The 11291-nt window shown below is 34.8% G+C and overlaps 2 protein-coding genes across 2 annotated transcripts; both read left to right on the top strand.

The window, feature by feature from the left end:
* The first annotated feature begins 3285 nt into the window (after window positions 1-3285).
* LOC134709663 (macrophage-expressed gene 1 protein-like) lies at window positions 3286-5488 on the top strand. The gene has a single exon (XM_063569812.1). It carries the CDS (start codon window positions 3335-3337, stop codon window positions 5486-5488), a length of 2154 nt encoding a protein of 717 aa, XP_063425882.1. The 5' UTR covers window positions 3286-3334.
* A 2482-nt stretch (window positions 5489-7970) lies between these two features.
* On the top strand, window positions 7971-10606 carry LOC134712203 (macrophage-expressed gene 1 protein-like). The gene has a single exon (XM_063573521.1). The coding sequence runs from the start codon at window positions 8030-8032 to the stop codon at window positions 10178-10180; it is 2151 nt and encodes a 716-aa protein (XP_063429591.1). The 5' UTR covers window positions 7971-8029; the 3' UTR covers window positions 10181-10606.
* The last annotated feature ends 685 nt before the right edge of the window (window positions 10607-11291 follow it).

Below are 11291 nucleotides of genomic sequence, written 5' to 3'. Positions count from 1 at the left end.
GAAAAATAAAGTAAATAACACATCTCAATGCTTTAATACTTACTTATTTTGAACATTGAATTTGGTGTAATACAAGTTTCAAATGAACAGTTTTAGTGGCAACTGAGGGAAAACTGTTTGCAACTCAGTGTAAACCAAAGAATTGATTCATCAAAATTAGAAGACCTAGTCTCTAGATAAGTGAAGTTGTATCAAATGATTCATTCAAGTTGGAATTTTGTAGCATCATTATTATCTGAATGTTTTTATGTAGGTCCAATTGGGTTGGTAAAAATTGTTCTATTTGAGAGATTTTGAGAGACATGTTAAGGCTTCTTATAACTGAAAAATCAACAAATTCCCCTGTATATACTTTGTTTTATATAGATAAAATAGATATATGAAGTAGTTAAGCATGATGTCCATTTTACCTGAAAGACACATTTATTTTTAAAGGCCAAATGAAGACCACCTCCAGTCATAGGATATTCTCACTGTGTTAAATACCCATTGGTGGCCTTGGGCTATTTTCTGCTCTTTGGTTGGGTTGATGTCTTTTTCATACATTGCCTGTTTGGCTGTTTCCATTCTCAATTATATGAATATAGGTAACAATATGTTTTTTGTTTTGATGCATGCTTGAGAATTTTCAAGCCATCTGTCATCCATTGTAAAGAGATAATGAGATAATGAGATAATGAAAGAATAATGAGTAATAAGGCTGTTCACATTAAAGAAACATCTGTCAGCATCTAATAAGGAAATGTAACATAATTAATGAAAACCTGAAACTTTTGTGACCAGCATTAAATGGATTATAATAATACATACAAAGCCATCTAAAGTCAACTATAAAGAAACACATCAATGTTGCATTTGTCCAAGCACAAACGAAAAACTCTTTTCAAAAGGTAAAACTGTTGCATATAAATTTGACATTTTACAATTAGACTGATGGGAAAAGTGTTGTGTTTTATTTCTAGGGATGCCAAATCATAGTTTAAACTTCAGTCACACATCATTTTGCAGACTTACAGCCAGGAAACAACTACGTTTTCATATTGTGTATGGGACATCATTCTCAAAAGGATGACAGATTAAAAAAGTATGATAATCTACTTATGTGTCTGGTGTCGAACCTAGTGCATCTCCGTACCCAATGGCATGACTTAGTATAAACACTGCAACCACAAATAAAATAGAAATCACCCTTATCTGTTGTCTTTTGCAATAACTATTCTACTGATTTAAGATACTGATAATTAACAAAAAAAATTAATGATATAATAACACCAAACTCAAATACAACTAAACCACCTTGGAAGAGTGTTTATTACATATGGCATGTCTTTATTACATATGGCATGTCTTTAAAACTTTTAGAATGGACCAAATATGAGATGATCACAAAATTTTAATTTACAATTGCACAAAAGACAATAACAAGAATATCTCACATTTGTTCTTATTACTAGGTTTATTATTAAAAAATCACTTTCCAACTATCATCAGTTTAAGAAACAATTATGATCTGGTAAGAAAAAGACCAGAACAAGCACTTGCTTCTGTAAGAAAAGCGTGCATTGCTAGCTCTCATGGTCCAAAGGCCATTTGAGTTATTGGCATCACTCGGTTTGTGTCTATGTAAATATTTTCTCTGAAACTGCTCAACTAATTTCAACCAAACTTGGGGTGAATGACCTTTAAAGTATCTTGTATAAAAGATCGTTCTATTATGGGCTGCCATGGATACACATAGAACATGGGATAAAATGATTTTTTTGGCTGGAATCCCCCAAAACTTTTATCAGTGACAACAAAACTGGCATCGTTGAATTGATTGGCAGGTCGCTGTATTTGCTAGAAAAGACGCTGCTATCACTCTGAGAGCCTCTTGTAGTTTTTGCAGCTAGAGAGTGAATTTCAATCGGCACGTTGAAGTATGCACTGATATACATTAACAACAAAATAATCATTGATGCAAGATCTACACAACAAAGTCCAGGGTAAGCGATTTATGCTCTAAGGAACGTCTTGTTTCATATCTAACAGCCATCAATTTCAGGTGATTTGTGATTCTGAATGTTTTTTACCCTGCCAAAGCAATTTTACTGTTGTTAAAACATCACTGATTTTGGACTATTTGCATTTATTAATTTCTGGTTACTTTGATGGTTGATTTTCAAACAGATATCTAATGACCACTCCATTATATGTATTGTGTCTTGCATATAGCACGAAAAGCAGTTTCTGACTATAAAAATTGTGCCTTCCCGTTTTCACATTTTTGACCCATGTAGTTGAATGGCCAATTGAAAATCAAAATGGCTTCATACATAGTTTTTTGGCAAAGACTGACTGTTTCCCATGAATTTGCAAAAGACTGACTGTTTCCCACGAATTTGCATAGTGGTGAGTTGTGTTCTTGTTGGCACTTTTTTATAAACTCTTCCGTGACTTATGAATTGTACCTGACTAGAATATGATAGTTTGCATGTTATGTTTGCATTATACACAAACTTCCATTTTGATGACTTTAATTACAGATTTTGGAATCTACAAAATCATGAAACTTAAAAAATAAAATTCTCTTTACATTTTTAGTACAGCTGAGCGAAATATCTCACAGACTTATAACAAAACGCTAGCTTGAATGAAATGTATACAGTCATTAAACATGTTTGTTTATCTCTATGGCACGACACGGTCAAGTTGTGCGTATCTTTACATAAATGTTCCAGAAATTAAATTACATTGCCACTATAGCGAAATAGAACGTAGAGGTTTAAATAAAAAAAGTTATATTTTTCATACCCACTTTGCAATCTTACATGTGACAGTTTAAACAAGGTAATCCTACTTGATATACCGCTGTGAATTTTCTAAAACTGGTTTTTAAAATAACTAAAATAAACAGCATTTTTAGGACAGAACAGTAATTTTACCAGTCAGTAGTAAAATCACAAAAATTCTGATGAAAATTCAAAAACGGAAAGTCTCTAATCAAATGGCAAAATCAAAAGCTCAAAGACATCAAACAAATGGACAACAACTGTCATATTCCTGACTTGGTACAGACATTTTCTTATGTAGAAAATAGTGGATTAAACCTGGTTTTGTAGCTAGCTAAATCTCTCACGTCAGAGTAAAATATGGATTTGGATTATGGGGGAAAAGTTTTATCTAATATACTAGTATATAAACAATCTAATCTCATGATCGCCCTACATCTATATCAATGCAAAATGATATAACTATAGAACTTATCATACTTGTTTATTTATCATAAATATGCAAACAATGTGATAAAGTTTTAAACTGATTTATTTGTTTATATTGTATAGTTTCATTTGAAATGATGAAAGTGAAATTGCTGTTTTTCGTTGTCTTTTCAATAATATTAGAGGTCCGCGCTCTTTCCACAGTGAAAGACTGTCTTGGAACCAGCTTGACAAATTATGAATATGCAAACCTTCCAGGTATCGGATGGGACAACTTATTGAACGAAAACCGCGGGAAAATAATTCAGTACAAGTATTCTCAATGTAAAACAACAGATGATGGCTTATACCTAATACCGGACAATGTGTTCGTGTTACAGGTCAAATCTAGCAGTGTGGACATTTTCTCAGAAATCATTGACAACTGGAAGAATTACACGTCTGCTACTTCTAAATCGATCAACGTTGGCGGGAATGTTGGTATCCCGTTCATCTTTGATATCCATGGGAGCTATTCTTCAGAGTATCAAGAGGTAAAAACAAATCAGATAAGTGACAATTCAATGACAGTAAGAGTAGGAGCTAGATACGAAAAATATGTGTCTAAGCTGCTAACTGAAATTGATCTAGATGACGCTTTTAGAGATCGTGTTCTGACAATTGCTGATCATTTGTTATCCGGACAAAAACACACGGCAAGATACGAAAGCCAGTTACTTATCAGAGATTTTGGAACACATGTAGTGACAAGCGTTAATGCTGGAGCATTAATCTATAAAATTGAACAGTTGAATAGAACAGCAGTCCAAAACAGTGACATGAAAAGATCAGACATTGCAAAGTCTGCTGGATTTTCATTTTTCGGGAGTGGAATTGAATACAACCATGCCTCAGCGACATCCGAAACTACGGTTACAAAATATCTGTCTCTACGAACACATTCATCAGTCCGAACTCACGGAGGTCCGTTATTCAAACCAGTCAATTTCAGTATAAATGAATGGGTTGATGGTATTAGTAGTAATTTAGCCGCTATCGATCGTTCTGGTGATCCGCTTAACTTCGTAATAAACTCTGACAATTTTGCACAGATTCCAATTTCAATTTTAGAACAAACGGCGTCATTGGTGGAGGAATCAATTGCAACGTACTATAGATACAACACCATCAAAGGATGCACGAATGAAAATTCTCCTAATTTTAATTATATAGCGAACGTTGACGATGGTTCTTGTCACGATGCTGGTGTGAATTTGACATTCGGTGGTGTTTTCCAAACTTGCAGTTATGATGGTAACCTCTCGGAAAATTTATGTGATGCCTTGACAACACAAAATCCAAAGACGGGAGCTGACACTTGCCCAGAAGGATACGACGTGGTCCCTCTTTTCTCCGGTAATACATCTAAAACCGAAATGACACAAGAATGCAGTAACTATTTCATCTTTTGGAAGAAATGTCAAAATTTACCCCATTTTGGTTCTGCTACTTTTCAATCTTATTGGTGCGCAGCCGTAAAAAACAACGTTCCTGACAATTCTGGTTACCTATTTGGAGGACTTTTTACAACGGTGTTTCCCAATCCGTTGGCAAATGCTCATGGTTGCCCATCAGTCTTTTCACCTTTACATATCACATCCGATTTAACAATATGTGTGAGCGATGATTATCAAAACGGAGAAAGATATTCGGCACCATTTGGAGGCCTCTTCAGCTGCCAGAATGGCAATCCATTGGCAAACAAGTATTACACAACTGGATCTCCGCCAAAAACTTGTCCAAGTGGTTATAGTGAACATCTTGCTACTGAAGACGAAGGATGCGAGGTGAATTACTGTATGAAAACGAAATCTTCTGTTCTCTCTTCTCAAATCAAAAGCCCGCCATTTCTTCGGCAACGTTTGGAGCGTAATGACAATAGCAGTTACATAATAAGCAATAAAGGAACAAGTTGGACCAGTATTTACTTCGTTCCTGCAGGTTTTACAGGTTTCGTGGAAGACGTTAAAGGATGGATAACAAATGACGGAAAAGACTTAAATATCATCGAATTGCTAAAGGCTAAAAATGGCGCTACAGAAAGTAAACAAACGCAGTTTTCAGAAAGTACCAAAGATAGACTTAATAGTTTAGGTGCAATTAAAGAGAGAAAGGGTACAAGGAAAATGTCTTCATTTGAAATCGCGATTGTTGCTGCGGTGTCTGTTATTGCAACATTGATTTCAATTTTCGTTGCCGTCGGAGTTTTATCGAAGATTACAAGGAAACGTAACCAGAAGGTGGAATAAACCCAAATGTTCTGTGAAGTTAATGACAAAAAAATTCAATTTGAAATGATTTGTTAATGTTTATTTGTTTTAAATTTTTGATAAAACATTATTAGAACTTATACTTTTAGTTAAAGTTCTGAATTTTACGTAAATCAAAGTATTCTCTTGAACACATTTTGGACAAAAACTATTTTAAGTTAAAAGAATAACAGGCTTTACTTGACTACTACCAACCAGTTTAATACATGAACCCATAACACAAACCCCAATTAAAGAACTAAGAGTTAAAAAGGTCTCCGATAGTGTAAGTAGATCATTATCTACACAAGCCGTACTTAAAACTGAGAGCACAAACAAGTAATGTAGAAGGGTAGCAGTTCCTGTCTCTATATAAACACTACTGAGAGGGTTAACAGTTGACCTGGAAGTGTAAACAGCTCTGGTTTCACTCCACTCAATATCAAGGGGAAACAAGTAGTCTTGAAGGGCGAGCAACTTTTGCACGAAAGCCACTTAATACTGAGTATGAAACCAGTTGAAATAGAAGGGTAAGCAACCAGAGCTTCTACACGAATTCTACTTAATATTAAGGGGGGAAACAGGTACTCTTGAAGGATCAGCAACTTCTGTTTCTATACGAACTCTTCACAATATAGAGTGAGAAATAGATACTCTTAGAGAGTAAGGAATTTTTGTTGTTTCCAAACGAAAGCCACTTAATACTGAAGGTGAATAAAATTTAACGGTACCAATTTTCTTGCACCAGATGCGCATTTCGACAATACATGTCTCTTCGGTGATGCTCGTGGCCAAAATGTTTGAAATCCAAAGCTTATATAAAAGATGAAGAGCTATAATCCAAAAGGTCCAAAAAGTATAGCCAAATCCGTGAAAGGAATCAGAGCTTTGCATGAGGGAGATACATTCCTTAATTTATAATAATTTCTAATATTTTGTAACAGCAAATTTTAATAACACAAAAAAATCCGTATTTTCATGCCAGTACCGAAGTACTGGCTACTGGGCTGGTGATACCCTCGGGGACTTATAGTCCACCAGCAGAGACATCGACCCAGTGGTAGTAATCAGTTGCTCTAGAAAGGTAAGCAGAAATCGTACAGCAATCATTTGAATCAATTAGTTTATGTAAAGATTTTAACTGATTAAGTCATTAAAATCCGATTAAATATCCGATTTAAGTTCAAATATGAAAAATCTACAAAATATGCCGAAAATTTTTACTTTTCAGACGTTTTTTGTCAAAAATGACAGAGGCCGCATCCATGTTCATCCTCAACCTTTATATATCTTGTGTATTATCAAAAACAGCCCATATTTATGTAGCAGAAGCATTCTACTGTCCAATGAATAACTAAAAGTTTACATTTTTAACAATTTTGTAAAACTGCTATATTTTGGGGCCAAAAAGGGGATTAACTGGACCTACTCCTTAGTAAAACTTTGAACTGAATGGAACCTTTGCCAATAAAGATATAAGGAAAATAACAAATTTTACAAGTGTAACTGGAGCGCTTTACTGGTTTGACTTTTACCAGGAACACCTTACATATTCCAATGTCAATGAATGATGTTTAAATCCTAGAGGAGCTACATGATAAAAGCTGCAAAAGCTGTTTGTGAGTTTGTTTTATTTCCAATGTTTTTGTGTTTGTTTGCTGTTTTTTATTGTTGTGTGCTGTTTTATGCTTTTTTTTTGTTAGGCTTTCAAAAGGGGGGGGGGGGGGGGGCTATTTCCTTTTTTTCTATATTGTTCGGTGCTTTGCTTTTGAGCCAAATGGCATTTTATTTGCGCCAAAATAGTCTTTCATTTGCGACACAGACCAATGTGCATATTGCAATTGTTCCAAAAATAAAACACTTCATCTGCACCAATAATACAAATAAATACAAGTAAGTAATACATGTATAACAAATAGTTTTATTCAAAAGAGATTTTTAATTATTTGTTTCTTTTTTGGCGCAAATGAGTAATTGGATTTTGTAAAAATCGGCGGATATTCATTGTACCCATCTTGTTATGGATAACATATTGAGTTGACATGTCCATTAATTGGAAATTTGTAATCTAGAGTTCATGAGTTTATAATTAGTCCAAATTTTCTTTGTCATATCTATCCACGTGTTTTTATTTATTATTAACATATGAACAATATTTACAAATATTTGCAAATATTTAATCAATTGTGAATTGGATAGCGTAGAGATATGAAAGAGGGGAAGCGTTAGGATTCAATTGTCAAATGAAGAGAAAGACAATGAAATGGCAAACAAACCAACCAAATGTGATACTAAAGGAATAACAATATATAATATATCAAACTTTCATTGTTTTAATGTGTCCTACATCAAAATTGTTTTATTTTGTGTCACTTTTATGAAAGGTCCCCTGAATATCAACATTCATAGCAAACGAAATGAAATTTGGACATACTGATAAAAGAAGATAAAGTAAAGTTTACATATACTATCACAAAACAACCCTGCATTATAAACTGTGATGATAAACATCAATAAACATTTATATATTGATAATCAAAGATGGTGAGAGCAGAGATTTTCCTGACTGCACTATTTGCTTTGATTGTTCCAAACCTTTGTCAGACAATCCCCGGAGAATGCCAGAATAATAATTCTACTGTGTACCGCTATGAAGTTTTACCAGGCAGTGGCTGGGATAATTTGAGAAATGAAAATAGAGGAAGGGTCGTCCAGTTTACATATTCGACATGTCAGACGACAGAGGATGGCGTTTTTCTGGTTCCTGACAACGTCAATGTTATCCCTATAAGGTCAAGTAACGTCGAGCGATACTCTCAATTTATCGAACATGTCGAAAACGCAACGTCAGACATTGCAGTTTCGATAAATCTAGACGGAAGTGTAGCTGTTGATGATATTCCAATAAACGGTAAATTTTCATTTGATTTTCAAAAGTTTAAGAGTAACATGATCAATGATAATTCAATTGCAATGAAGGTTAAAGCTCACTACGTCCAATACAATGCCAAACTTCAACCAGATGTTAACTTAGACCCGTCATTCAAGTCAAAAGTGATGAGTATAGCCAATCATATATTAAATAACAGAACATCATCTGCAAGATATGAGAGTCAGTTACTGGTTAGAGACTTTGGCACGCATGTGATTACTAGCATTGACAGTGGAGCATCGATAGTAAAAGTCGACCATGTCAAACGAGAACTATTGCAAGACGATACAATCGATAAATTTCAAATATCAGCTGCTGCAGGAGCCGAACTTTTCGGAGTACAAGTTGGAATAACAATTCCCGCAGAAGTCATGACAAAATACCTTGCATCAAAGACACATTCTTCGATTCTTACACATGGTGGTCCTTTATATTTACCCGTAAACTTCACAATCAATGACTGGATCAATCAAATAGACCAGAACTTGGTGTCAGTAGACCGATCAGGGGATCCATTGCATTTCATCATAAACGAATACTCGTTCCCAGAACTGTCGATTTCAATTGTAACTGATACAGCCGCTGCAGTAGAAAGTGCCATTAAAACCTATTACAAATTGAATACTCATCGTGGATGTACAGACAGGGATTCTCCAAACTACAATTACTTAGCGAATGTTGATGATGGAACTTGTGAATATAACCTCACCATTACTAATACTAATTTTGGTGGAGTATTCCAAACATGCAATGCATCTGGGAACATCAATGGGATATGTGATACTTTTTTAAGTAAAAATCCGATGACTGGAGATTTTTCTTGTCCGACCGGTTTTGTCGCGGTACCATTGTATTTAGGACATGATAACAAACAGGAAGTGCATCGTACATGTTCAAAATATATGATCTTCTGGAAACACTGTGAAACTACTTCGAACCTGGGAACAGCAATCTATCAGTCTTACTGGTGCTCTCCCCAAGAAGGAAATCAAAGATTTTCGGGATACTTGTTCGGTGGCCTGTACACAACTCAGCTACCGAACGTCGTTACACAACACCAGAGTTGTCCACAGTACTTCACCGCTATTGGACTAGCAGAAGATTTGAAAATTTGTGTTTCAGATGATATTGATAATGGTTTCCAATATTCAATCCCGTTTGATGGTTTCTTTAGTTGTCAAAATGATAATTCGTTAGCCACAAACCAGAATGCCACTCACTGTCAGGCTGGGTACAGTGAACATCTAGCAACAATCGTAAAAGAATGCGAGATTAATTATTGTGCTACACAAAAATCCTCTGCAACTGCATATATCCCTATAAGAAGTCCACCTTTCATGCGAAAACCATCAGTCCAAAATATATCATCAACTCACGTCATTAGCGAAGATGGTCAAAGCTGGACTCAGATCTATTCAGTTCCAGTGGGATTCACCGGGTTCAACGGAACTAATACCAGCTGGATTGTAAACAGTGGCGATTTCCTTGACAATAACGAACTTCTGATGGCGAGACAAAAAGCAAACGGAGATATTCCAGATAAGAAAAGTGGTTTATTTGGATCGACGGAAACAGAAGAAAAAAATGGCAAAGGAAAACAAAATAACTCCGAACAAATATCAACTGAACAGATTCTTGGAGTAGTTGGCGGCTCAGTTGGGATTACGTTCTCTTTTGTAATTTTTATAGGATTTTTTGTTTATATCATTTCCAGGAAAAGAAGTCCAAAAGCTGACACCTACACAAAAATGAAAGCCTAAAATGCATGTTGAGAATTATGTACAAAAATATTATTAATTACTATTCCTCATTTGATTTTCCAGTGCAGGTTTTTATATTTATCTACTTTTTATTTTAAAGATTTATTGCTGAAGAATGTAATACGCCGCATGTAATATTTCCAATCACAGGAATCAACTTCCTTTCTTTTATCTTCTGTTCTAAATCATGAATTTATCGACATTTATCCATGGAAGAAATTATGAAAACGTTCACAATGAACCATGGTGTTGTCACGACCATATTACAATAAAACCGTGGAAATTAGAATTTTACGTAAAATGATAATACATTTTTAACCAATTCACAAACAGTTTCATTGATTTTGTTTATTTGATGTCATCTCATAACCTGTTCTTTTGTTAACCAATTATGTACAATTAATAAAATCCTTCTGAACTATGAAATGTTATTCCCTTATGCGTAACTCCGATTACTTGTCCGGTTTGACTTTACTCTTCAATGATTGTAATAGGTTATGGATATTTAGATATCTTGGCCTTGGTTATCTTTGAAGAAACATTAAGTGTCAAAATGCTCACTTGGTGCAGTAAGATTGGTACCGTTGTTGTTTCACTACCCCTTGGTCGATATCGAAATATAAGAGAATAACTACGACCTAACAGAAACACAACATTAGAATGTAACACACAAAGAAACGAACTATAATATAACAAAGGCCATTTTCCTGACTTGGTAGAGAAAGATTTAAGAAAAAAATGGTGGATTGAACCCTGGTTGTTCGGCATGCCAAACCTCCATTTTTTTTGGCAATGTTAGATATAACATTAAAATGACAACATTAGATGACAGGACATATAGGACAGAGAAACACACGAATAATAGCTTATAAAAGGTACTAGGTTTAAAATTTGATACGTCAGACGCGCGTTTCGTCCACACGCTCAAATGAAAAAAGGTTCGAAAGCCAAAACAAATACAAAGTTGAAGAGCATTGAGGACCAAAAGTTCCAAAAAGTTGTGCCTAATACGGCTAAAACCAAGTGAAATTTACTATTTCCAACATAGCCTGCAGCAATTAGAAATATGACAGTTGTTTTCTACTAGTATACGTTTGATGATGTGTTTGAG

This window comes from Mytilus trossulus, chromosome 3 (genome assembly GCF_036588685.1).
Source record: "Mytilus trossulus isolate FHL-02 chromosome 3, PNRI_Mtr1.1.1.hap1, whole genome shotgun sequence".
Taxonomy (NCBI): Eukaryota; Metazoa; Mollusca; class Bivalvia; order Mytilida; family Mytilidae; genus Mytilus; species Mytilus trossulus.
The sequence above is the reverse complement of the archived record's forward strand: the minus strand, read 5'-3'. Positions and strand labels throughout refer to the sequence as shown.

What these genes read in the sequence shown, in the direction of transcription:
- LOC134709663 (XM_063569812.1), top strand. Translation starts at nt 3,335, where the DNA reads ATGATGAAAGTGAAATTGCTGTTTTTCGTTGTCTTTTCAATAATATTA.
- LOC134712203 (XM_063573521.1), top strand. Translation starts at nt 8,030, where the DNA reads ATGGTGAGAGCAGAGATTTTCCTGACTGCACTATTTGCTTTGATTGTT.